Genomic DNA, 27,401 nt, shown 5'->3' with positions numbered 1-27,401 from the left:
AAAGACATAATGTTTGTAACTTAACAAAACTAAACCAATTGTGATTTTATTCTATTAAGGCCTCCCTCCACCAGGAGGCGACCTAGAGGAAGACCCAGGACGGGTGAGCTTCTGAGCTCTCTGCTTAGGCTGTTGCCTCTGCAACCCCACCTCTGATTGAGCAGGAGATAATGGATGGATGGATGGCAGGCACTGTAAATAGCCATAACAAAAATAGAAAATAAAAATTGTGGTGTATGGAAGGTACCTGTATGTGAACCACTGCTGTATCCTCCAGAGACGGGGCTCCACCATCCCTGGCTGTTATCTTCAGAGTGTAAGATGGTTCAGTTCTCTGACTGAAGAGCTGCGTGGTTCTGATGTCTCCATTTTTACTGTCAATCTCAAAGTGCCTGAGACCATTCTCCTCTGATCCAACTGAGAGAGAACGAAAACATTCAGGATCTCACTGACTCTGGCATGTTTTTGGGCAGCAGAGAATATGTTTCACACTCACCTGTTACTAATGAATGGGTGACCGTTCCATTCTCTCCAGCATCCAAGTCTTTGGCAAACATGTTGGTCACCAAGAATCCTGCAGGTACGCCTGCCCATATCTGCAATGCAGACAAAACTTGAATATTGCATACAGGAATGCATATTTAGAGATGGTGCTGCTCTGGTTTTCTGTTACTTGAAACTTTAAATCAGTTCGAGCAAAGGTTTTATTCACTTTTACATCATCGATAGTTTTGCACTAAATGGTTATTTATCCAAAAAGTTTTTTTTTTTTTCTCCGAAGAGTTTTTGCGGCGCTAATGGCTCGTATTTTTTGCGACAGTAGGCAGACAGGAAAGAGGGCGGAGGACATGCGGCAAAGGTCTCCAGGACAGGGAGTCGAACCCGCGACGTCCGCGTCGAGGACTAAGGCCTCCAAACGTGGGGCGTGCTAACCCCCTGCGCCACCACAGCACGCCCCCAAAAAGTAATTTTTAGCCATTTTTATACAAACTAGTGCAACACAACATGCTTGACAGAAGTTTGCAACAGATGGACAATTAAAGAAAACTGATTTATTGGGCAAACAGTGCAGGCGTGTTTTTCGCTCCTCTCACAAATACCAGAAAATAGAGCATTTAAATGAGCAATTCTGCAAGTTATAACAGTGTGCATTGCATTTGGAGAGGAGAGTTAATGACTGGATGCAATCTGCTGGGTTTCCTTAGGTAGAAACTTTTTAATCTACCTTGAATAATTAATTGAGCATGCTGTACTGTTTGATAAGTCGGATCAACTGGAATATACATGTGTGTTTAAATAGAAATTATTTTTTGAGAAGTGCCTCGAGATGACGTTTTTGTGAATAAAACTGACTGTGGAATGAGATACTAGAAGCCCAATGATGAGTTTTATGGGACTAAATCTGTGATCCTTTTAAGGCCATTTGAAGTAACCTGAAAAAAGACAGTTTTCTATGTTGGGATTCACATCCACGTTGTGTGTTCTTTGCTACATTGCAACACACACTTCGGTTTAACACAAGCGCTAACATAATTTCAGTATAAAGGTGCACAAAAACCACTGTAAAAGCATTTTAACTTTGATCAGAACCAAGCTGTGATTCTCCAAACACAGTTCGTTCATACTGCCATCGAAGTAAAATTTCTTACAGGAACATTCAGCTCTTTGCTGGAAGGCAGATGATTAAACTGTGGAGTGTTGTCATTGATGTCAGTGACCAGGACATGAACATTGGCGGTGGCATTGAGACGAGGGTGACCTTGGTCTGTCACCATAACGGTCAGGCTGTGCTGGCTGTGTTGCTCCCGGTCCAGCGCCACCCAGTTGATGATTTCACCTTAAAAAGAGAAGAGAGAAACGAGTGAGGAGAGGAAACAACTGAGAGAGAACAAGTTGTTTCCTCTGGTAAACAACCAGAGGAAACCAGAGCTGATTCAGGTAATAAAACCATTTTTACCTGTTTTAGCATTGATGCGGAAGTATTTCCCATCTGAGAGGAGGATGTAGGACAGCTGACTGTTCTTCCCAGAATCCTTATCCTTGGCTTTGACTGTTCCCACCAGGCCTTGTGGAGATGACCCCTCTGATACAGTGAAGTAGTACACATCACTGCTGAACACTGGGGGATTGTCATTGACGTCCAGCACCAGTACAGTCACCATTGCTGTTGCTGTGACATTGGCCAGTGAAGCCTCTCCGGAAGTGGACAACACCTGAAAACGATACCTTGACTCGGTCTCAAAGTCAAGATTGCTGGAGAGATACAACCATCCAGACTTTGAGTGGATGCGAAAAGGAGGCGGAGGGAATCCAGCTTCTGCCTCCAAGGAGTAAGTGAGACCTGAGTTTGAAGTGTGAGACCCTCGGGTGCGGTGTGCCCTCACCTGGATGACGCGAGAGTCTTTACGATAGCCTTCCCCTATCTCCACCTGGTAGACCAGCGTCTCAAAGGCCAGGCTGTCATCTGCAGCTGTGTGGTCAATGTTAACCGAAAGGGTCAGGGTGGAGCTCAGGGAAGGTTTTCCTTCGTCTTTCGCCAAGATTTCCAAGTTGTATCTTTGCTGCTGACTCACTTGTAAGCTCTTATTAAGTCTAACCGTTCCAAGGTTTGAGTCAATGGCAAACACTTCATTTCTGCTGCTTTTCATACGATACTGCACTACGCCATTGGCACCGCTGTCATGGTCATGTGCGTGAGCGATGAACAGCACTGTTCCAGGCCGAGTGCTTCGAGAAACAGTGATGGTGTCTCTCCTCTTGGGAAACACAGGGGCATTGTCATTGACATCAGTGATGGTAATGTTGACCTGGGTGGTGCTGTAAATAGGAGAAGTGTCTGTGTAGGACTGAAGGAACAGCAGGGCATAAGGCTGAGACTCATGGTCCAGAGGTTTAATGGTATTGATCACACCAGACTTTGGATGGACAGAAAACCAACTGTAAACGTTTCCAGAAGAGATTCGGTAAGAAACGGGCTCTGTAGCGTCTGGAAAGACATGAAAAAAAGATTTTCAATACACTTTGGAGTTTTATCTAGACTTTTTTTTAGTTTCAACATGAAAAATATCCAACAAATTTCTGTTTAGCACTTTTCATGACCATTTTCTGTCAAGCTACTAAACTATGGAATTATTCAGGCTTTAAAGGGCTTCTGAAGGAGAAAAAAAAGGGATTAAAGCAGAGCTTTTTTTTTCTTTTACCAACAACCTGTGGCAAAGACACAATATGTTCCCATTTCTAGATGAATTTATAAATTCTTTCTTGGTTAACTACAACTGGTGAGAAAAAGAGGAAAAATAAAACATCCACCATATAAAGAAAGCCTTTGAAATACCTGCTAATGACCTGATGATGAAAACTACTTAGAATCATAATAATTTAGAAAATGTATTCAATTGAACTGGTTTTATTTGAATGGGACAATGCATATTAATAAATGTACCACATTGCCACAAATACAATGTGGCAATGTAGCAAGATGCTAATTTCCGTCCGTAGTCCCATGAAACAAAGAACACAACATGCAAAAAATAATAATACAATGTCATAAAAGAGAAAAATACAATAAAAATAACAAATAAAATCAATATGGGGGTAGGTATTAAAGTGCTAGTGTTTGTGTTTTATAATGTTGAACAAAATCTGTCATTTTCTGACAATTTTATGACGGATGACAGGGGTCAGAGGTCAACCCCATCAGGGTTACTATTTACAGAAAAAAACTATGTCACATGTTGCGAGATACAGACTCTGTACAACCAGATCACCAACATGGATTCATACTTCTTATAAATATAAACACATTATGTTTCTCTATCTTTACAAAGACTAATTCATTTCTACAGCCTAACACTGACCTTTACCGTAAAACTAACCATTACCAGTAACCTGAAAACTAACCTAAACTCAACTCACGCCTTAGCCTTAAACCTGACCTATAACCCCAAAACAGCACAGCACAAGAAAATGGTCCTTACAGTGTAACAAATGTAAGCTCTCACACACACACAGGAAGACACCCCCCCACACAGAGTACATTAATTACATTAAAGGTCAGAAAATCCCAATAATCTCAATCATCTCCTCAGTGTGTGTGTTGCATCTCAACTTCAGTTGCAACCTACTGAAACAAGCATAGAGCTTAACACTGGTCGGCCCCTGCTGTTTCTACTTTAGACTGAAGTGTTAGTCTGTAAGTTGATTAGAGAGCCTTAAATGACTGTCTGGTGTGTGTGGCCGAGTGCTTTAACTAATGAGTCGTGTGGAGCAGCATGTCTATGTAGGAATAATCCTGGAAACCTTCAAACGTGCATGTTTATAAAACAGAGCAAAAAAATCTTACATAATAAGCTGTTTAATAACTGTATGTTCATGATAATATTATCAGTCATGGTAAATAATGTCGATTTGACGTGTGTATGATCAAAGAAAACAATAGAAATTTCTCACTCCTTTTTTTATTCTGGATGTCAATTGGACTGATATCACTGTAATTGTTTTTGTCACAAACAAGACAAATCCAGTCTAATCCCATTTTGTGTCACCTTCCAAAATTGCCCTTCAAATGGACTATTTATTTTATACAGTCAGGATCTTCAGTCGTTTTGGGTTTTTCTGGTCTTGTTGTTTATTTATCTATTTGCCTTAAGAATTGTAAATCACATTTAGCGCTCCTACTTATTTAAGTGAAATTATGATTTTTATTATTTATTCGTTTTGCTTGATTTTTCAGTTCCCCAGTTGTTGTTTGTACCATCTTTAATCCCGCTGATAATGCTTCTGGAATTGTTTTCTGAAATGAATGCAAACTTCTCTTTTCCTTAATTGGATATTTCAATGGATCTTGATAAACCTCAAGGACCAAACTACCTCCAGTCAGTACTATTTTAGTTTGAATTTTATCTCTCTTTTTCTCTGTGTACTCCTCAAAAGCACAGCATTTTAAAAATAGTAGAACATATTTTGTTCCTAACAGCTCTCTGTTGGGAATAGGCACTGGGCAGTTTCTCTGAGCCTGACTAGCAGTGCTGACTCACACTAAATGTGATATGCTAATAGATTAACTCATGACAAGAACCACAAGGAGAACGCAATTAGAATCAAAGAAAAGTATAATTCATTTAAAGACTTAGTTGCATAATATTTCTTTCAACGTCTAATCTTTCAATTTCCAGAAAAACAGTTTTTCCTGCTTCTACCTGAAGTAAAAAAAAAAATAGCAAGGCAACATTTTAAAATTGTTTAATTTAAAAAGTTTCACACTTTGGTTCTGGATGCCAAGGAGACGAACCATCAGACGTCCAATGCCAGAACCAGACGTAAACAGCTGGTATCTGAGGTTCAACAGACATGTCAAGAATTCCTTATTCACAAAGTGGAGAGTCTCAGGGTCCAGAACCACAGGTCCAGAAACCCAGTCTGGTTCCCTGAACGGTGGCAGAAGAAAACCCAGGCTGAGCTTCCTGCTCCAGGGATCACTGCGTTGGTTAAAGCTGACTCGTGAGATGAACAAAACTAAATTAATGTTTTCCAGAAATCACTACCGTAGGACGGGAACAAGCCAAGTAAAATCAGTTTGCTCATTACTGGTCTGTAGAAGGACCAAATGATGTCCAACTGAACCTCTCCTCAGAGTTGCAACATGATGCTTGATTGTTTTGTTTTTATGTTTTTGTGTGTGTGTCTAATAAGATTTGCTTTACATTTTGATTTGATAGTACTGTATTTTTTTTTGTACCCCACCAGGGGGGCTTTTTGTGGGCTCTAGTGTCCCTTTTTTTTTTTTTTGAAAGTAGGCTGACAGGAAAGGGGGAAGGAGAGGGGCGAAGACATGTGGCAAATGTCGCCGGGTCCGGGAGTCGAAGCGGCGACGACCGCGTCAAGGACTCAAGGCCTCCAAACATGACACGCCACCCCCTATCCCCTACGCCACCACGGCACGCCCTGATAGTACTGTATTTTTTCCATGTAGTTTTAAAAATATATTGCCAGCACAACAGTTGCACCAGACATTTTAAGCAGGTGCATATTGTATTCATTAATCATAGATTATTAAAGGGGCAGTATTATGTGTTTTCCAGGCACATAGTGTCGTTTTATAGCCCAATCAAGTAACTATATTAACTTCAGTAGTTATTATTGAGTTGGGTCAATAGACGTCTGTCTCTTTAAAAACTCTCCCTTCCTGAAACTCTGCTGTCAGGGAGTCGTCACAACATGGCTCCTCTATTAACCCTTTAACAACTTTTTTAACCGCGTTTCACTGAGAAGTAGCTCCTATAATGGCCTCAACTGATGCACATTTCCACCAGGTGTTGGCTAATTTCTGCTAGCTAGTCTGAAGGAGCTGAGTGGGAGCTAGGCGTTTTGCGCAGTTGAATGGTGGCTGTGGAGATGAAAAGATTTCTCAAACATGCATAAAAGAATCAATGATGTAAAGTTAAAAAAAGTTACATTTTACATAATGCAGCCTCTTTAACATTGAGGTGTTTGGGTTCAGGAAGGCAGCTAAGCTTAATTTATTTTGTTTAATCTACATAAAAACAATGCAAGTCACAGTGTTAACTGAACAATCACTTAGATGTATAATATTAGTTCATACTTTTGCTCCAGATATATTGTGACATGTGAATGCTTGTACACACATCAGGAGAAGCTGTCTAGAAAACATCCAAAGCCAGAGCAGTTCAGCTCAGCTTGGTGCAGATACTATTCATGTCCGTTTTATCCATAAATCATGGAGGATTAGATGCACATCGCAGACGCAATTAACACTAAAGGCAATGCAATACTGCTGACCAGTATGTGTAATTGGATTTTCAGCATGCACTAAAGTAAGTGTAATCTGATTACTACTGCTCACAGACACCTTGTGCTTCCTTCTCCACTCACCGCTCAGGTTGCTGGCCTCCACTGTTCCCACAGATGTTCCCAGCGGTGCGTCTTCAGGCACTGTGAAGGCGTAGCGCGACCTCTGGAACACCGCTGGAGCCTGACCACTTTGGACAACGTTGATTGTGACCTCTGCGGGTCTGGCTGAAGACAAGCCATCTCCATCCTGTGCTGTTATTAGGAGCTTCATGCTGGCTGCACCCAAGTGTGTCAGAGAAGAGTTCAAAAAGAGCATTCCTGCAAAAAGATCAAGAAATAAATCAGGTAGAGTTTGCTTAGTATTTTCATGTAACCAGGATGATGCAAAAACAACAGATTTATCTAGTTGTTTTTTATTTCTTTAATCTAGCTCTCTGAAGAACAGTCAAAACAACCGCTTCAGGTTAGAAAATGCCATTTAGAGCATTGTTAAACACAAGTTGATGATGTATTTTCTTTTTTCACAACTTTTGAATTCTGTTGTAGCTGTGCATAGAGCTGGTTTTACCCCCGGCCACACTGGGATCCAAAGCTTTTAAGCTTTGTGCTTCACCCCTGCTGAGTGGTGACACTTGGAATCATATCATGGGGATTTAGAGCAGCTAACAAGGCGTTTATCCCTGAAAACAACTGACACTCAAACAGGTTACTTAAACACAAGTGAATCTGTGCAACAAATCAAGCTTGAAAGCCATTCTGATAACATTTTATATGCAACCCTAAGTTAATAAAGGAGCTTCTTAGAAGAACAAGCTTTATAATTTGGGAATTCATTTAAAATAATTTATTTTAGATAACTTTGTAAAGTGCTCAACAAAAAAAAAAAGTTAAATAAACATAAAATGTTGAGCTAAGATGTTGATGTTGGTCCTAATGCTGGATTAAATAGTCAAAGACAAAAATATATCAATTGAAAATGAAGCATAAAGCACAATAAAAGTGTCCAATTTAAGTAAAGATGTGTTTTTTTTAAGCAATAAACAAGATTTAAGTAAGAAACATATTGTTCAGTAGTGACTATATGAGAGGATTGGTCCCCTTGTTGACATTAAACTTGGCTGGTGGATTGATAATAGAGTAAATCTGAGATTAAAAATAACTTGTTCATTCAAGACTGCAGTCAATGATTTTAAAACCGTTTCTGGAATGAACTGGTGAACAGTGTAGTGATGACAGAGGTGGGTGTCAAAACTACAGTCAAAACTAATAGTTTTCCAGTTTTAAAATGTAAATACACTCCACCTGTGTGTCTATCCAGTGTAAACAAACTGGACAAGTCTCCTGGATGAATTTCGTAGGTGATCTGTCCGAACCGGCCGGAGTCCTGGTCTGTAGCGATAACGTTGACAACCTCGGTACCAGGCGGTGCGTGGCTGCTGACGCTCACGATGTACTCCTCAGGGCTGAACACTGGAGGGTTGTCATTTAAGTCTTGTATCTCAATATGAACATATGACTGAGCACTCAGGCCTCCCTGAACGAGAAACGAAAAGAGTTAGAACTAAGAAAATGTAAGAAAACTTTGACATCATCTCACAATCGCGGTACTGATTCCACTCACTGGATCTTCAGCTTTGATCAAAATGTCATGGACACTCATCCCGTCGTCCCGATCGATATCCTGAGAGACACACAGCTCTCCTGTGTGTGGATTGATTTGGAAAACAGGATGACTTTCCTGACTGTCAAATCCATCCGACAGAGAGTAGAGCAGAGCACCAAACTCAGGGCTGTCTGCGTCCGTGGCAACAACCTAAAGCAAAGATAAACACAATTTTCATTTATGTATATATATATATATATATATATATATATATATATATATATATATATATATATATATATATATATATATATATATGGGGATGTCAAAGTTATTTTCATTTGGGGCCACATCAGAATCATGAATGCTCTAATGCCCTCTAAGGGCCAGTGGTGCCAGAATGTAAAGGCAAAACTCTTAAAATATTATAACAGACACATCGGTTCAGACAAATCACATGTGTCTGATGTTTGTTTGTGATGTTTTTTTTTTTTATTAAAAATTAGGATTTAACAATTTAAGAAAAAACTGTCCTAAACGGTTGTATCAGTCAGGTGATGTTTAAGTACAACAACCGTCTCTCCAGGTCTTATCATCACCAACACACTGATACAACTCGGCTTTGTGAATAAATATATGAGGAAAAACACATACTACTATCACAATGGTAAAAAATACTGGTAAAGTAAGTTATTTTTAAAATTAAAACTGTATATTTAATTAATCCATTTGATCATAACAAAATCAGCCTCGTATTTTTCCATTTGTAAAGTGCTACTTAGTTTTGTTTTAATGCGTTCTCGTCTAATCATAGTTGTTCTAGTCTGTTTTAACTCCACATTTCTGGAAATTGTGAATCATAAAATGAGTCATTCTGTTGGTGAAGGTCAACATAATAAAAGTTGTAAAAAAAAAAAAAAATCTTTGGAAGTCAAAGGGCGAGGAGTGCCATCGCTGTGTAGTTCAAAGAAACAAACACAGCACAGTAAGAAACACCTCAGTACAGACAGTTTCTTTCATGTCCGCCTACGTTCATGACAAGAGGCAGATTTACAGTGAGGCAGATCGTTTTCCAGGCCATAAAGAAGATAACGGCTCAGAATGAATGAACTCTGATCACGGGACGTTTTACAGACACCAGGCCAGAGTCTAATGAAACGTGGAGTAAAGCGCACTGATCACCAACACACTGATACAACTCGGCTTTTTGAATAAATATATGAGAAAAAACACCTGACGTCTCACTTATTCATTTACTCACTAAAGGAACGTTATATTCATTTATAGAAACAGAACTACTTAGTCCTCAGCCAATGTAATTGTCCCTTCAGACATTACCTATAATCAATTCCTATAATCAATCCTGTGGCGTGATTAGAGAGGTTTCTTTTGTAATTGGCATATGTTGGTGCCAGGCTGCAGGAGAGTGGCACGGAGCATCGCGTCTGTCATATGAAGGCCACGAAGCTGAGCTGAAAGCCTGGGATGTAGAGTATGTTGTTGGTGGAACAACACTGATGCCTTTGTGTTGCCAGACTAAGAGCTACTTTTGTCTCAAGAGTTGGAAACAAAATCCACTCAGCACAAAAAGGACTCGACTGTGAGGATCTCTAGCTTTCATTTAAAAGCTTCTTTTTAATGAAAATGTCAGGGTAGAAAAGTAGTTTCCAAGTAGGGGTGCACCGATAAATCGGCTAGTTGATAAATCTCTCAATTTTGGGAGATCGGCCAATACTTACATGTGAAGCCGATCTGACCGACCTCAACAAAGGTCTAAAAATCAGCCACTGTCCTCTTCTGCTCTGCTGCGACAGGTTTGACTGTTAGACCGGCCCACCAGATCATGTCTGCAAGTTTGCAGTTAATAGTCACCCCACTTTTGCCAATTCAGTGACTTTCTTGCTATATTTAGCAACATTTGAGACAAAAAAAAAAATTGGTATTTGCCAAAATCAAATCAGCAGAATCAGCAGGTCAGGCTTCTTAAAGATTGGTGATCGGCCAGAAAACTGCAGTCGGTGCAGTTTTAAGCTTCAGCTTAGTTTCAGCTTGAAACTTAGCTGAAGCCTAGTTTCAAGGCTTCAGCTTAAAGTTTATTTGATTACTTATTTTAGTTACCAGTCGACCTAAGTTCCTACCCTCATCTATGATTATGAGCTTTGTCTACCCTGACCTCATCTACGATCATGGCCTCTTACTTAGGCTGCGACCCCCGCGACCCGACTCCGGATAAGCAGAAGAAGATTAATGGATGGATTTTAGTAACAACAAATCTTGTAAAAACAAAACAAAACGGAGAACCTGAGAATATAGATTTAAAAATTAGAACATACAAATTTCAAGATAGCTAGCTAGAGCATACTTGTAAGAAGCAGCTTCCAGCATCCATGTGCTCAGGTATGGACACGTTGTACAGCTGCTGCTGGAACACCGGCTCGTTGTCATTCACATCCTCCACCAGCACTGTGACTGTAGCTGTAGACGACAAAGATGGCTCCCCTCCATCCTCTGCCAACACCAGGAACCACACCTCCATCTGAGTCTCCCTGTCGAGGCCTGTGGCCGTGGTAACCAGGCCAGAGGTCGGGTCAATGGCGACCAGGCTGTCCTGGTGTGACTTCAGGATGGAGTATCTGATGTTTGAGTTGACACCTTCATCAGCGTCCCGGGCCCTTGTTCGTACGAGGGAGCTGCCCTCAGGAGCATCCTCAGCGATGCTGACAGTGTACACATCCTGTTCAAAGACCGGCTGGCAGTCGTTGGCATCAGACACCTTCAGGAGGAGAAGTGTCTCACTGCTCAGAGGGGGGCTTCCAGAATCAGATGCTTGCACCTTCAGCGCATACAGATCCTTTTCTTCCCTGTCCAGCTCAGAGTTGACACACAACGCATACAGAAAATCATCTGTTTGCTTCAGGGTAAACTTCCCATCTCCTCCCGCAAGAGAGACGGTGATTCCGTGCTCCTCCGGGTCAGGGTCTGACACAGAAATCCGGGCCACGTATTCCCCAATGGCGGCTGCCTCTGACACCACAGCTTCTCCTGTCTCACTGAGGAACAGCACACTGATGGTGGGGCTGTTGTCGTTGATGTTAAGCACCTTGACACCAACAAAGGTGCTGCTGTACTCAGGCTGAGCACCGTCGTCTCTGGCTCTGACAATCAGCTCGTGAAACGGTTGAATTTCAAAATCCAGCGGCTTGTTCAGATAAATAAATCCTGTGGTTTCGTTAATGGAGAACACATGGTTGGGGTCACTCTGCCGCCTATTGATCTCATAAGTGATCCTGCTGTTGTCACCCAGGTCACTGTCACTGGCCAGCACCTGAGAGACAATGGACCCGATGGGAGCATCCTCACGTACTGAGCTGTGGTATTCACTCTGGTTGAACACAGGAGGGTTGTCGTTCTCATCCAGGATGCGGATGTCAACCTGGACTGTCCCGGTCCTGGCTGGGATTCCCCCATCAAAGGCCTCAATGGTCAGAGTGTAGAAGTCATGTGTTTCTCTGTCTACTCTGCTGTTCAGGACCAGATCCAGGCTGTGCTGCGTCTCAGATCCGATTCGAAAATCCAAGTGGAACAATTCTTCCATCTCGCTCTCTCTGATCCTGTAACCCCGCGTGCTGAACTCCTCCTCATCCCGGTCTGCTGCGCCTTCAAGCGGAAAGCGACTCCCCGGGGGGCTCAGCTCTGAGATTCCCAGCTCCACTTCCTTACTGGGAAACACAGGTGAGTGGTCGTTCACGTCCTCCACTTTTATCCTCACCCGTATCATCTCTCCAGTGAGAGTAGCTGCCACGAACTCGTACCGGTCTCTGCTTTCCCTGTCAAGGCCCGCCACCGTGGAGATGATGCCCGTGTCCGCGTCTATCTCCAGGTCTCTGAACACATACGAGTCTCTGCTCTCTGAGATGAAGAAGCCGGTGCTCGGCGCGCTCAGGACCGCTCCCAGATCTCCAACGATGGTTTTAGCGGGCAGGCCCTCCTTCACGGACAGCGTCAGGTTGAAGACCCGTCCGAGCGACTGCGCGCTAAACAGCGCCAGGAGGAACACCCGGACGAGCGCAACTGGCGCATTCCTTCCGCCCATGACTCCTTCACTCGTGGCTTTGGGATCCTTTCAGTAAAAGGTGAAGAGAAACTACATCTTTCTCGCGTCAGTCGCGTTTTAGAGCCACTTTAAAAACAAAAGCTGGTGAACTAATTTCGTATTTTCGCAGACTCCAGTAAATATCCATTTGTCTTTGAGTTGCTTTTTCAGGAAAACTGAAATCTTGAACTTCTGGCACGATGCTGCGTAATTCCGCTGGAACATCTCACACAATGCGGCACATCCAAAAGTCCAGTCTGCGCACTGAAAGCTCCTCCCTGCAGGCTGCAACACCGGGCCGCACGCAGATCGGCCCCATCTGTGGCCGTGATTGCTTCAAATGTAATTAGGACAGCAGATTACCCTGCTGGCAGGTGGCCTTTTAGTTCTAGACTGCGGTTATCACAAAGAAACAGGAGGCCAGAGAGACAGAGGCCGTGTAAACCTACAGGTTATGGAGAAAATCTGTGATTACTTTTATCAACTGAAGTGAAAGGAGCGGCAATAAATAAACTATGAATAGTTTAACATAGTTTAACAAGCTGTTTCGCTTTGGCAAGAGTGTTGAAGCAGCTCCCTCTGCTGGTGAAAAATAAATTAAATTGAATTTTTATTTTTAAAGTCTCAGTGCCACAACTAATATATTTTACATGAATGAAACGTGAAAGAGATTTAACGCAAAACAAATGCTTTAAAAAGTGTATAATAAACTTAAGTCTTTTCATCTCTGATGTTATTGCACCTCTGTGCATATTCATCCCTGCAAAAAATGTACATTATTTTCTTACCTAAATGTGGAAAAAATGACTTCCTAATCACTCCACCCTGTCTAGACTTCCATCTATCTGATCCTCCTTTAGCTTGAAGCCTGTAATCTTCTTCATCTCTGATATTGTTCCTCTGCAGTTTATTCTCCAGTTTTATTTTTCACTTAAGGAGGACGCATGTTACACGTACATTTTGTAAATTTTTAAAATTACTTTGCTACACATCACTTTTAAAATCACAGCATGACATTTTTAGTAACGGCACAGTATTAGATGTTGTAAATTTATCCTTACTGTATGTAGGAGCTATTTCTCCAATATTTTCAGTTAAAGTTTAGAATGCAGATTATTTAGTTTATTTTTTTGTTTTGTAGTTGATTTATAATTAGAATGTTTATTTTGTTGTTTCTAAATAAGTTTTTGGTTAGTAATTCACTTAATTAGTTAATTGATTTCAGTTTGGGAAGTGGGTGTGTTTCACAGTATAAATACGTAGAGTTTAGATGAGTCTTGAGGCATATGGGTGGTCTTATGGTTTTTTACCTGTCTGTCATCAGTCAGTTAGTCAGTTTTATCAGTGAGAACAGGTGCAGGAGTTAGGGTAGGTTTATCCGAAGCCTGTAACTTGTTTTAGCCAAAAAACTGAATAAAAGTAAACAAAGAGCTGCATTTTGACTGTTTGACCTTTTGTTTGGACTGCGTAAACCAGAACCCATGATGCACAGTATTGACTGTTTGAGTTTATTTCATTTTGTTTTGATCACTTTTGAGATTTGAATTTTTTCGATTTTGGAATTAAGTTTTTGGGACAAATAGTCATTACACTGTACATTAGTTATTCTTCATCGTTTTTTTTGTGTGTGTGTGTGTGTGTAGATCTATTTGCTTTGACTTGTACACTAAAACTGTCCCCACTGAGGCACAAAAAAAGTTATTTCTACTCCATTGTCTATAAAACCAGGAGTTTTGCAGTTGATTTTTGGATGGAGTAGACAAGTGAGTTTTAACACAGAACTGCAAATACATCAGCAATGACCTTATAAATATACTATTACTTCAACTTTTGGAAAAACTCCTAATCTTCCCATAGATTGAAGCAGTAATGAAAGTGCCTTCACTAAAAAAAATAAATCATTGCCTCATTTGTTTATATGCATATAAAATTGCCCCCTTTCCACCGGCTCTACTTCGGAGTGACCGCTTTTCCACCGGCCCGACTCGGCTCTGTAGCAGGGTACCGCCTCCTGGCGGTGGGAGGGGGTAAATTATGAATAAAGAGATCAGGTTGGAAAAACTTGTGAATACCACAAGGAAGTATAAATGTACGAATACAGTTTAGGCGATTTGACAGAATATCCCGTTTCTACACCCAAACTGTTTCATGTGGTGATTCTCCAGCAGTGACTCTGGCTATCAGGGAATTAAATCTAGAAATTCCTTTTCTAGACTGTGTAAGGACCCTGAATTTAAATAATTGCGATATGGTATGATGATTAAATGTTGATCAGTGACTAGTATTTCTGTAATACAATCAGATGTTTTAATGTGTCGACCTCACAGATGGAAAGACTTCAGGAACATTTTATCCCAGGAGGTGGAGAAACTTTATTTAAAAAGCAAACATGTTTGTAAAAAAAAAAAAACCCAGTCTTTAATGAAACGGAGCAAAATAAAGCTCGGATCATGTAGGAACAAAGGAAAGTTTTTATGTATGTACAACTAGTAATCAGCACTGAGCATTTCCTGGCTTCTGCCACACCAGAGGGAATAAAGCTTACACCTGAAGAGTGGAGGAGACGGAACAGAGCGCTCATCAGGAACTACTCTGGAAGTTCCTGGCTCTCCAGCAGGATGTTCTGACTGGTCTGGAAACATTCGGTGGTGACTGTACATGGTTTCTAGAATAATGGAAGCCAAGATGGGACTGGTTTGGTTAAAGTCTCACAAATGAAACAGTTTGTCTAACCAAAACAAAATCTGATGGATGGGAAATAATAAAAAAACAAAATCTTCAGAATCTTTTTCTCTTGAGGATTTCTGGTTTCCAGTTGATCGGGTGGCTTTCTTCAGTCTGCAAGACAGAAAACACCGTTAGCCCATTTTCCTCCAGACGTATTCTAAACTCACTAACTGGAACAGGATAACTTACAGCTGTGTCGTCTTCTTTGTAAACCTTGATGGTTTTGTCAGCCTCGGCGGTGATCAGCCGGCTCTCGGAGTGGTCGAACATGCAGGCGAAGATTCCCGACTCGCTATCCAGCGAGCCGGGCTGCACGGCGGCGTGGATCCGCTGGAAGTTGTAGCCTGTCCTCCAATCCCACATGTGCATGGTTCCATTGTCAGCTAGAGTACGAGCAAATTATTCTGTGTAAATCTTATATGCTCTGTCACTTCGCTGCTGGTACACCGCATGATACATGTATCATGAGGTAATCAAGAGTCATGTTAAGGTGAGAGAAAAAAAAGCAGTTTTTTTTTAATCACCTCCAGACACCAAAACACCATCAGAGTTGACAGCCAGTGTGTTGATGATGGCGTTGTGGCCAGAGAGGTTCTGGATGAAGCTGCCATCTGGGAACATCCACTGCTTGATGTTATCAGCTGATCCTGAAGCAAAGGTGTACCTGGAGGAATAAAGAACCAAATATTACATAAAACTCCACCTTTGCTTTTTTAAATAGAGGTTATTTCCAAAATGGCTGCATTAAAAAACAACAACAAAAAAACCCCAAAACCTTCATACACCTAGTAAACAGGAGTCAGAAACAATCCAGCGCTCCAAGTTCATTTAGGGATCATAAAGACATATTCTAGATGTTTTAGAATGCTAAATATTCAAGATATTTTAGAGGTTTTAAAAGAAGGAGAAAGAAGAGAAAATAGGACAAGCAGAAGCAAGGAAAGGAGAGGTCACAAAGAACGAAGGAGAGACGAGGATGGTGAGGAGTAATGGCACAATGGAGAATGGAAGTAAATAAGAAAAGACAGAGTGAAAGAAAGAAATTAGAGCATCAGATGGGTAATAAAGTCTTAAAAATGAAACCATTTTTTCCACAGTTTTATTAAAAAATAAAAAACACTCCAACCAAATCCCAGACGTTTCCTGTCTGCACATTAAACCGAGTCTACTACTGGTATGAGTCTACTCACTGCCTGGGGTGCAGCACCAGAGTTCGGACAGACTTTTTATGGTTTGTCAAAGTCGCTCTGGTTTTTCCAGCGATCAGGTCCCACAGTCTGATGGTTGAATCATGGCTGCCTGCAAAAAACAGTCAGAGGAAAGACAAAGACTTTGCTTAAAAACTGAAAGGGTGCTGTCTTGCATTAGCATGGGGTTTTTAAAACTAATATTTACCTGTGATGATTTGTGGTTCAGTAGCCTGACACCTCACTGTGGCAACAGTGTTGGTGTGGCCAGTGAGTGTGTGAACATTTGCTTTTGTCCTGATGTCCCAAACCTGCAGGAATATTGAAGAGAGGGCATCGTTTAAAACAAAGTTCCACTGTTAGAGTTCCTCCCTATAGTTCTGACACTTAGTCTACATTCTGCTAATATAAAATGTGCAATTACAATGATCTATTAAACAAAATTAAAGTCACACATGAATAAGTGTATTCACACAATAAGTCATTTAAAAACGTGGCGCGCCATCATCCTCCAACTACTTCCTGTCATCTTTTTCTTCGTGGTTTGCGCCAGTAGAAATATACGGCTGTTAATGTGACCCCTGTGATGTGAAAAAAAATGTTTCCTTTGGAGTTTTGCAAAAATACACAGATTTCAACACAGACAAAAATCTCATCCAAAGGCCGAAGCTTTCTATTGACAGACAAGAGTTCTTTCAAAGTTGCTGTGTTTCCATTACGCAAATTTATTTTCAGAATGCCAAATTGCATTTGCAATGATCTTTGACCGCAATTATACGGTCAGAGGAAACACAACCAATGTTGCTCACTGAATAATAACATCTGGTTCCAGAGGTGAGCCATGACTGCTGCAGTCAAACAGAATCTTAGTTTATAAACTGAAGAAAACTGAAGGGAGTTAAACCTTTCTTTACTTTCTGCTCTGATGCTTGAACTGCTGAGCTAATCGATTTGAGACGCTGCTCAGTGAGAGCTCACCCTGGCTGAAGCGTCTCTGCTGCAGGTCACCAGCACATCAATTGTTGGGTGTAGATCCAAATCGTACACGGCACTGAGGTGTCCATGGTAATGCCTGATCACCTACAGGTCAAAATAATACTGTCAAGATGCAGCTAAAAAATCATGAAACAGATAACACAATAAAACATCCATACGTAACAAAACAATTTTTAACAAAACATCAAAGCATGTTTAAAACAACCATTTAAAAAAACCCAAAAAAACTCTTGCTGACAATAACCCTGTGTGAGCAGTGTACCTTGTTGTACTCCAGATCCCAGCATTTGACCTGCTTATCCTCCCCGCAGGAGAAGAGGTAGGGGCTGCGGCTGCTCACCGCCACGCCGCGCACCGTGCTGATGTGGCCCGTCAGCGACAGCTTCAGCTTCCCGCTGGCCAGGTCCCAGATCTGTCAGCACACACACATCCAGAAAATATTTATACAACAGATGGCAATTGGAAATGATGCTGAACAGAGGGTCTGGGATATTACTTGGAATCCTCAAAGGAGCCTTTTAGCAGGAATGAATTAATGCTGATATAAACTGTTCTAGATCAACTGCATCCATAAAAATATTCACATTATATGAATGAAGAAAGAAATCAATAATGACCTAGAAGAGATGCTGAAACATTTAGCCTCATTCTTTTCATGATTAAGTGAGTAAAACCACTTTTGGATTATAATGGACTCATAGTTTTAAGTCAAAAAACTGAACATACTCACACTTCAGAAACAATTAAATGTTTCTGAAGTGTGAAGCTCTGATGTTGGGATGAGCACAGCTTACCTTTATAGTTCTATCAGCAGATCCTGTGACAAACCACTGGTTCCCAGGCTCCACAGCTATGGACCTCACCCAGCCCAGGTGACCGCTGATGACCTGTCAGATCACACTCACTCAGTTATCATTTTAGGCATGAATCGATGAGTTGTTGTTCAAATGGTTTGTAGGTACCCGAAAAAGTTTCCATGGAGGATGCCACTGTGGTTTGGGCATCGTTGGTGCTCTCCTCATGAGCGCAGAGTTTCTGGTGCCTCCACCCTCCAGCAGGGACTGAAATAAACAAACAGATATAGTACTTCATCAAACAAAAAAGGATCATCATTTGTTCCACTGATGTCATTTATAAAACATGCTGCTGTGAACCACCTTTAGTTTCATGAAGCATAAAAAGTGATGCAGAATTAAAGCGCCTAACATACAGTTAATAAAATCCAGGAAAAAAAAGTCTAAAATTTGGGTCTCAATTATTCTAAATGGGGATAAAATGCAGGTTTTTGAACGTTGCCAGGTTGGTTTAACCATCATGAAACACTGATTTCCTGCAAAGATCTTCATGTAACCTCCATATAAACAGACAGTTCATCAGCTTCGCAATTCCTGCAACATGATGAAGACAAATGTTGAACATGAGAGGAAATGTGGGATTGTCTAACCACAGCAGTGGACTGAGGGTGAACTCTGTCCGCTCCTCCTGCATGTCGATGGATTTCTGCAACGCTGGCTGCAGTCCGACTTGCCTCTTGCCTAAAGTTTGGTGACAAATTATAATCCAGAAGTGTTTTTTTTCTCAGTTAATTCCAGGATTTTGTGTTAATTTGTCTGAACACGTTACCGGACTTGTGAGGGAGGCAATGCCAGCGCCATGGAGATGACGCCTCCCTCACTGGGATTCCTGTGCATCTTTGTGTCTGCAGTCAAAGCCACTCCTAAAGATCAGAAATTGTTCATATGGGTATTAAGTAATGCTCTTTCATTTACTAAAACAAAACAAAAAAACTCTGAAAATACTGGAAGTTTATATAAGAAAAGAATATTTACCAGGTCCCGAGGGATAAGCATGTGTCCCGGTGATCAGATATTCTGCTTCATCTCCTTAAAATTATTTTGTTAAAAAAGAAAACCAAAAGAGCCTCAAAAACAACATCTCCCACAAATGTTACAAAAGAAAATACTCTTAAAACTGTATTAATGGGGTCACTGGTCTGTGATGGAGTCCTTTGTTCCTGACCTGGGTGGGCGTAGCCCTGGTGGAGCTCCTGGCCTGCTGAAAGCTGTGAAGCTCTGCCCTCCTTCACAACAGGCATGTGCAAAACCGGAGCGTACTCTGTTTTCAGCTTAACGCCCATCTTCATTCTGTGGCTGTAAAGTCAGGAAACAATGAGGCGTTTTAACATAAAGGCATTCAAGTTTATGTCATTCACTTTAATTCACACTTTGTCTATTTTAATAAATGATTATGTTAAATATCAACTTGGAATCAGTTCTGAAAGAGAGGTGAACAAGACAACGAAAGCAGTAAGAGGTTAGGCTGAAAAATATTAGGAAAATGTATTTAAGATGTTGTTGTGGAATATTTGAGTAAAGATATAAACTGCAATTAAACCATATTTTCTCAACACTTCTTCTCCCTTACACCATTATTAACCCCAACTACTGTCTTACTGTTAGGAAGCAGGTCACTCAGTCCTGTAACACTTAATGTCCATTAAACTGGTTAAATAAACTATCAACCAAATACAGTGCTTCGTAAAAGTATTTATGACCTTTCAGCTTTACGATACATTGTAGTGTCACTACAGCAAACTTATAAAATACAATATTTTATTGGGATTTTATTTGAATAACTGTTGAGTAAAATGAAAGATTTAAAAATCTTAAAAGTGTGGCTGATTTCAGCCCCCTGACTCATTACTTCAGGGAGCCTAATTTCACAAGAGTAACAAAGTAAATGCTTGGTATGTGTTTGCCAGGTTTGTACATGGAAAAAGTGACACTTTGGTTCACTCTTCTTTGCAAAACACCTTAAATTTAGACTGTATGAGATATTTATGGAAACAAGCCTTGCCAGGTCTTGCCAAAATTTCTCAATTAGGTTTCGGTCTGGACACTGAGTCACCATTCTAATACATTAGTATGTTTTGATCCGAGTACTGCATTGTTCCTCTACCTGTATGTTTAGCTGGAAGGTAAAACTATATGGGACCAAAACTGATATAATTAAAAATAACGGCTGTTGTAGTAAAGAAGGCTGAATACAAAACAACAGCACAAAATTCTGATTTTTAGCAGAGTTAGGTTTCTCCAAGCGTATATTCCTGATTATTAAATAATCAACTGTATAATAAAATACCGCCCTACATCTATTCCAACAGATGTGTTCTTCAAATAACCCACAATAAACGCATTTAGTACAGGAGCAAACCAAGATCACAGAATGACACAAGCATCATGCACTGTTAATTAACTTAAATGTGGTGTAAATCTGTGGTTACTTTCAGCAATTTATGAGCAACCGGTAAGCAAATGCAGGCGAGATTTTACCTATCTTCATCCAGAGCGATGGTCTTAGCATGGTCAGAGACAAACATGTCATGAGTCCTTTTCAGAGACCTGAAGACCAGAGTGTGGACAGAGTGCTTCTGCACTTCCTGTGGAAGCATGTAACATTAGCTTAAAAAACTATTAAATCTATAAAAAGACCATAATTCTCTAAATAAACACACTTGTCTAAAACATGTAATAAATAAATGTTAACTGTTCCAGCTATTAGCCAGGCCCAACGGTATGTGCGTACCGTAGCAACTTATCCACGGTAGAGGAATAACGAAAAGCAGTAATGAACACCAACATGTCTTACCTCCGTCATTGTGGTGATAAATATACAGCAAAATATGGACTTATTTCTTTGAAATTAAACCCGGCACCTAGTCCAAATATTCGACATACAAGTGTGCGAACTAACACAAGCAACGCAGATACCCCGGAAATAAACATACGAGCTGTCGAGGGAATACAATGGGCGCCACCTACCGGCCGGGATGACCGGAGAACTTTTCATGTCCGGCTCAGCGGGGTGGATTCAACTCCCAGGGCAGAGGGATTTTTTAACGTATATTTTTTAGTAACGTGAAGTGACGAGTACAAGTTTCTCAAGGAGTCATTTTTATTTCTGTTATGCAATTAAAATTCATTGTATTTATACTTATAAAAAGCTTTAGGAAATAAATAAACACACAAAGATCTCTGCTTTTTTTTGTTTTTTTAGATATTTTTTTATTTTTATGAAAAAATATAAAACATACTCACTCTATATGTCTTGTTTTTTACTCTGCATGCGTACCATTCTTACGGCTACTATATATATATATATATATATATATATATATATATATATATATATATATGAATTTGATAATATTTTCATGACCAGGTTTGCCTAATTTCAACCTGATTGACAGAAGCAGCCATTTTGAGTGATAACTCATTATGTTGGTCCAAAGAAATGAACTTGTAGTCAGAGTATGTGTTTGTTTACTCAGTAACATGGTTTATTTACTCTGGTTTTGTACCTGTAGTATTTGTTCCTTTTGAAGAGTCCAAACTCCAGCTGACTCACTGACAGCGGTACCAAATGACAAGAGCTTTCTAATGTTGGACACAGAGGCACTCAACATTCAGTTACATTGAAAATCTTCTCCATTAGTATCTTTACTTGACAGCATTTTTGATCATACACAATAGTGGATCTTGGCAGGATTAAATGTTTGGCTGTTGTATAAAACATGGTGGTGAAACAGACAACACACAGAATCAATTTTCATTGTAAGTTAGGTCAAACACCAAAAGAAGAAAATAAAGCAGCTCTTTTCGAACTCGAGCATAATGAAAAGATTGGAGCCAAAAAAAAAGACACTGTATAATAACTTGTGAAAGCACCTTTAGTTGCTATTATTTCAAATGTGTCTCTGACCTTATGAGTCTCACATCATTGAAGGGACATTTTTTACCACAGCTCTTTTGCATGGATTCTTTTCACTTCAGTCGTCTGAGTCTTCAAGGCTTACTTTATGTCCTTCTCTTTTGAATTACACTCTACAGTATTTCTGTCCTGTTGAAAAGAATCAATGCCACACATTGATTATTTTATTTGTTTGAACATTCTGTGGTGGAGGGATTGCTGTGTTTGCGATCATTGTCCTGTGTTAAGTCACAGTTTGGGCCAAGGCGGATATTTGACTTAGGAATAATTTTTGTGTCAGTTGTTTTTTTTTTAACTATTCACCTTGAGCATTGTATGGTCCTAACCGTGTGGTAGATATATTGGGAGGTCTATTCTTCTAAAAATTGAGAACTGTCTTAAATGTTCTCTATTTGTGAATAATATTTCTCCCTCTACAAGTTGGACTCAAAATAGCTTGGAAAAGGCAAAACAACACTCCCAACCCAGATAGGCAGCAAAAAGTCCTCTCAAAGAACAATGCTGATGTATTTCTGTCTTGTAGCTGAGTTAGAAAAGGGCTGTTAGCTGCAGATCACTCTGCTATTATAGAGGTGATAGCCAATATACTGTACATCATACATATAAATATATATATAGAGAGAATGAAGTAAATGTAAGTGGCAGAAGATGATTCCTACTTTCCTCATATATCACATGTAAGCAGTGAAGGAGTGGCTATCCACAGCGTTTTTCTGTTTTGCTTTGCTTCATATATTAGAGCAGACATTGTTATTGATTGAAATAAATATAATGTCAAGTTTAAACAATGGAACTTGTTTAACGATTAAAAATGTGAATTATGAAAGCTGTGTCGATAGCAGATTTTTTTTTGTTTTACTGGCCATCTACTGATATTGCTTTATTTCAGTAAAGGACCAGAATAGTTTTAGACCTATTGTTATTAAAAACAAGATTGTTAATAATCTAAACAGTGAGAAATGTTTGATTTGCAATGATGACATCAAACAGCAAAATACAGTAATTGAAACAGAGAAATCCAATGGTAACCATTTATTTCATGTATGTGCTTTTGCTTTTACATTCTTTTGTCAACAGTATAGTTAAAAAATTCTTATTTTTGTAGATATATAGTGCTAAGGAATTTATATAAAATAGCACCTATTATACTAAGTAGGTAAACTAAAGAAAACGTAACTTTAGAAATTGTGTTACATCAGATTAACATAAGGAAAATATGCAAACATCAGATAATTGGAGGCTTTTTATTCTGGGTCAATTTAAGAGTTGAAAGCAGACCAAAACGATCGTTCTGGTTTATGCATCTCCGAGTCCTCCAAACTGTTTGACCCCAGCCTGCTGTCCGCCTCCCGCTGAGATCCGGCTCACTGGAATGAGCTTCATGGTGGTTTCTTTCAGGGAGTACCAGCGACTGTGCCATGTCAGCCAAGTGATTCCATTGTCAAAGCCGTGCTCACCAGCATCCTTTTCAGTGTACCTGCCCCCTGGAAGGACATGGGAAAGAAAATTCAATTGTCAAAATGACTCAACGGATTGAAGTTCCAGGGAATGGTTTTGTTCTTTTGCATTTGCAGCTGCAGCATCGCAGCTGGTTTTAGTCAGAGGGCCTTACCCTGGTAGTATTTTCCGTTCAGATGTGCCGCGTGGCATCTGTTCATCCACCAGCCGGAGCCGTCCTGCTGGGCACAGTTCCCTGAGTACTTGTCGTTGTCTTTGTCGTGAGTACTGAACTGCATGCCGTTGTGTGACGTGTGGAACTTGTCGCTGGGGTCGTCTCCAAGGTCGAAGCCGTCGAAGGCATCGCCAGCATCGCCACCGAAGTAGTAACCGTAGGTGAGTCTGTACATGTCAGCCTCCGAGCCGATACGGAACATGTTGTAATCGGCATATCTACAGACAAACAAGCCTTGTATTTAACTTCTTGTTGCCTCAGTTTGATGACTGAATTTGCCAAATCTCAAAGGGGGTCATGTTTGCCATTGCCCCTTACATAACACATGAGTGTGTGGGTGGTTGTGCATTTGTACTTTTTGCTACCCTCCCAGTCAACAAGCTCGATTCTCAACACGGTTGGGATGGCCGAGCTGGTCGTCAGCAGGTGGATCTTCTCGTTGCCGAGCCAAAATTCTGTGGTGTCGTCTGGGGAGAGGTACCCAAAGCCCTCCCTGTACTGGGTCCAGTCCCGGAAGAAGTCCACGCTGCCATCACGTCTCTGTGAACAGCAAGGAATTAAAGAGTGAAGACTTTTACTCTTTGTTTCAGGACTGATAATGCCAATTCTGTCCAAGATTTTTTTTAGACAATGTTCACAAATGACTGAACATTAGCGTAAAACAGCAATTCTATGGGTGCATACCCTTTGTATTACAGTGAAGCCACGACCGAAGTTGTCAATCTCACAATAGACTAAGAACTGCGGCTGTGCATTGGCTGGCTTCACATAGTAAAGGCCGCTGGTGGTGGCACCTTTGTTTGCAATATCCTGGCAGTCTGATAAAAAGAAACAGAAATATCACCATGAACTCTGTGAACAGGTCTAAATTATTCCAGAAGAAAAACTTTGGTGAGATTTAAGTCACAAAATTAAAAATGCATCACAGGCTTTGGACGGGGTAAACATATGTTCTTTGCTATGAAGCAGCGTATCGATTTTTCCGTCTATCTAAACACTGAATCAGGGCAAATGTTGTTCTGCTGAGAGCAGATTGAGAAACTTTTTTAATAGGAATGTTCCAACGGTCATGCAGTGTCAGAGTGTCTTTTTCTCTCTCACCAGTTTCTGTGTTTACCTGTTCCAGTGGTAGGCTGGATTTCGACGGTGTCTCTGCAGGGCTCACTGCATTTCTGCTGCAGCTGAAGGGCCAGTTTCTTCAATTCACCCATACTCCTCTCATTGGACGAGATTAAGTTCTGAAGTTCACTGAGAAAAGCGCAACCAGTGGGTTTTGCTTGAAGTCATTTATATGTGCAAAATATACCCATTTAAAATGAAAAGATAATTCATTGTGATAGCAAATACAGTGAAAAATTGTACGACAGAATTAGGAAATGAATACAAGAAACCAAGAATGAAAAGAATTACAAAAATACACAGGAATGAATTATTTTAAATATAAATTAATTAAAAAATACAAAATAAATCCTACAATGAAAGTAGGTATTCATAACTGTATCATTTATCACATGAAAGTAATTATGGAAGAAATGTAACTTATTTTAGACTTAATGTCAGTGATTCTATGCTGATCTACTTCCTAAAGATGCCTCCAAATAAATAGAGCTATAAGAGTAAATTTGAATAAAATTATATAAAAGGTATTAATTGAACCAAAACTACCAGTAAGAGGATTTCTTTCAACTCTGTTTATTAGAAGCAAAGCTTAAACGCTGTTAGTAACTTACATCATTTGTTGTTCTTGTGCAAGTATTGTCTTTTCAAAACGCAAAACATCGTCCAGCATGCTGGAGGACTTCCTGTAGTACGGATCTGAAATCCAAAGTCAAACGGTTTAAGTTACACACAAATCAGCATGAGACTGAGCCATGTCTGTAACAAAAGCAGGAGCTCAATCATAACACACAAAATACAAATGGATGTTACCAGGCTGGGAAGACTTTTGCGCTGAAGTTGTCGAGTCTCTCATGTATGTAATTTTTTCATCAGCCCCAACAGTTAAATTGGCAATTGTCTCCAGTTGATCTTGCATTAAAGTCAGGTCTTCACTTACGCCTGGCAAATATCTGAACATGTAATCAGCAACTCCACATGTAGTAGGGCAGTACTTTCCCTGTTCATACACAGCGTTTATAGAAAGTTATACTCAGATAAAACAAGCGAGACTGCAACATGCATCATTGAGAAACTGCATCATACTTACAAAGCCGTCGTTCATGTTGCATTTTGCAATGTTATCTCCTCTGATTTGCTGCACATAAAAAAAAAGTCATTTTAGATCTTTTTTACTCATAGCTAATTTTCTGAGGTAGCAAGAAAATAGATCCACATAAGCTTCCACACTTACAGCTGATGAGGTGGAGAAAAGTAGGAAAATAACTCCTGCTGTGGTAAAGCGTGGCAGAGTCATGTTGAACTGGCCACCAGTTGTGTGTTTTGGTGTCCTGGGAAAGTGAAGAACTGCTCAGCAGTCTGGGATATTTATCTGAACAAGGTCCTGTGTTCGGCCTTTGATCATGTGCAAACATCCCACTCACTTTGTTGTTCTCAAACTGTGACTCAAATGTCTGACAGCTGCCAATTCTGAGACGTGACGCTGCCTGACTGACAGCGGCTCTCAGGAGATCAGGAACATGGAGTTCACCCGCTTTCTGCCATGTCTGCTGGTGAACACAAAGCAGGAGAACGATGACTCACATTTTTACTCTGGATTGATTTCAGCAGCCTGTCATACTCATCATTCTCCTGTTAAGATTGTAACACATTGAATCCACTCTGCTGACTCATTATTGATAAAAGTAATCAATGATCGTTCACCACAATATTTGTGCAAAACAAGATGTTTTGAAAAAAAAAAAAAACAGAACAAGCCACATGTTATAGGAACAAGAGTATGGAAGTATAAAATTTGAATTCCAGCCCAGCTTTATGGAATATATTATATCCAGCCAAATGGACGGATGGATGGATGGATGGAGGGTTGGATGGATGGATGGATGGAATTCTAATTAAGACACATAAATTGATGATATTAGCTACTGTTTTTAACATTCCACTAATTGTCATGGTTTTGCCACTCGCAGAAGAACATCGTTCCAGTCGTGTTAGGTACCAGGCTGGTGGGTTCTTTTCAGATCATCCACCAGAGGGCGCCTGATGACAGCTGGTTCTTGGAGGGCGTGCCGGCAGGTCCTAACCAGACGCACCTGTGGGGAATTGCCATCTCCTGGTGGAGTATATGAGCAGCTGACTGCCAGCACATCTTCGCCAGAGTGTTTGCCTGAACTGGAAGCCTTCAGGAGAACTCGAGCCATCCCTTCTTTGGAAGGAATCCTCCAGAGGCGCCGTGAGAGTTTTAACTGGGAGCCCGAGCCTCACCATCACCTTCCCACTTACTTACCGGTGCAGTCCTCAGTTGGCAGTCAGCTCCATTACGTCTCCGTGCGGTCTAAGCACAACCTGTCCACCCTCCGACTCTCTGCCCAGCTGTCGCCTTTGGACATACCCACCGCCTGGTGCCTGGCCTTCCTCCTCCTCTGT

The 27,401-nt window shown here is 40.6% G+C and overlaps 3 protein-coding genes across 3 annotated transcripts in view; all 3 read right to left on the bottom strand.

Moving 5' to 3' along the window:
* Nucleotides 1-13,152, bottom strand: part of dchs2 (dachsous cadherin-related 2) — a 30,825-nt gene extending 17,673 nt beyond the window's left edge. Inside the window, exons 1-8 of the mRNA XM_032563664.1 lie at nucleotides 10,776-13,152; nucleotides 8,432-8,623; nucleotides 8,113-8,344; nucleotides 6,892-7,128; nucleotides 1,958-2,986; nucleotides 1,650-1,837; nucleotides 497-596; nucleotides 248-417 (exon numbers count right to left, since the gene is read on the bottom strand). Coding sequence (XP_032419555.1) covers nucleotides 248-417; nucleotides 497-596; nucleotides 1,650-1,837; nucleotides 1,958-2,986; nucleotides 6,892-7,128; nucleotides 8,113-8,344; nucleotides 8,432-8,623; nucleotides 10,776-12,506 — 3,879 coding nt within the window. The 5' untranslated portion in view covers nucleotides 12,507-13,152. The remainder of the gene's footprint in view (nucleotides 1-247; nucleotides 418-496; nucleotides 597-1,649; nucleotides 1,838-1,957; nucleotides 2,987-6,891; nucleotides 7,129-8,112; nucleotides 8,345-8,431; nucleotides 8,624-10,775) is intronic.
* A 1,699-nt stretch (nucleotides 13,153-14,851) lies between these two features.
* On the bottom strand, nucleotides 14,852-21,209 carry plrg1 (pleiotropic regulator 1). Its single transcript, XM_032563665.1, has 15 exons — nucleotides 21,065-21,209; nucleotides 20,749-20,855; nucleotides 19,436-19,566; nucleotides 19,246-19,299; nucleotides 19,040-19,133; nucleotides 18,861-18,951; nucleotides 18,379-18,477; nucleotides 18,211-18,303; nucleotides 17,679-17,828; nucleotides 17,399-17,500; nucleotides 16,629-16,731; nucleotides 16,424-16,532; nucleotides 15,758-15,897; nucleotides 15,423-15,616; nucleotides 14,852-15,344 (listed from the first exon to the last, which is right to left on the bottom strand). The coding sequence occupies exons 1-15, from the start codon at nucleotides 21,071-21,073 to the stop codon at nucleotides 15,285-15,287; spliced, it is 1,536 nt and encodes a 511-aa protein (XP_032419556.1). The 5' UTR covers nucleotides 21,074-21,209; the 3' UTR covers nucleotides 14,852-15,284.
* Nucleotides 21,210-23,411: 2,202 nt separating this feature from the next.
* fgg (fibrinogen gamma chain) lies at nucleotides 23,412-26,343 on the bottom strand. Its single transcript, XM_032561949.1, has 9 exons — nucleotides 26,209-26,343; nucleotides 26,065-26,112; nucleotides 25,788-25,974; nucleotides 25,589-25,673; nucleotides 24,976-25,106; nucleotides 24,543-24,676; nucleotides 24,214-24,398; nucleotides 23,799-24,076; nucleotides 23,412-23,670 (listed from the first exon to the last, which is right to left on the bottom strand). Exons 1-9 carry the CDS (start codon nucleotides 26,269-26,271, stop codon nucleotides 23,483-23,485), a joined length of 1,299 nt encoding a protein of 432 aa, XP_032417840.1. The 5' UTR covers nucleotides 26,272-26,343; the 3' UTR covers nucleotides 23,412-23,482.
* Between the last annotated feature and the right edge of the window lie 1,058 nt (nucleotides 26,344-27,401).

This window comes from Xiphophorus hellerii, chromosome 5, assembly GCF_003331165.1.
Source record: "Xiphophorus hellerii strain 12219 chromosome 5, Xiphophorus_hellerii-4.1, whole genome shotgun sequence".
Taxonomy (NCBI): Eukaryota; Metazoa; Chordata; class Actinopteri; order Cyprinodontiformes; family Poeciliidae; genus Xiphophorus; species Xiphophorus hellerii.
This window is presented reverse-complemented; position numbering and strand designations above follow the sequence as displayed.

What these genes read in the sequence shown, in the direction of transcription:
- fgg (XM_032561949.1), bottom strand. Translation starts at nt 26,271, where the DNA reads ATGACTCTGCCACGCTTTACCACAGCAGGAGTTATTTTCCTACTTTTC. An exon ending in GACTGGGAGGGTAGCAAAAA is followed by an intron (nt 24,077 to 24,213) that starts GTACAAATGCAC and finishes GTTTGTCTGTAG; the next exon opens with ATATGCCGATTACAACATGT. An exon ending in GAACGGAAAATACTACCAGG is followed by an intron (nt 23,671 to 23,798) that starts GTAAGGCCCTCT and finishes ATGTCCTTCCAG; the next exon opens with GGGGCAGGTACACTGAAAAG.
- plrg1 (XM_032563665.1), bottom strand. An exon ending in ATCGCTCTGGATGAAGATAG is followed by an intron (nt 19,567 to 20,748) that starts GTAAAATCTCGC and finishes CTGACTTTACAG; the next exon opens with CCACAGAATGAAGATGGGCG. An exon ending in CCAGGGCTACGCCCACCCAG is followed by an intron (nt 19,300 to 19,435) that starts GTCAGGAACAAA and finishes AATAATTTTAAG; the next exon opens with GAGATGAAGCAGAATATCTG.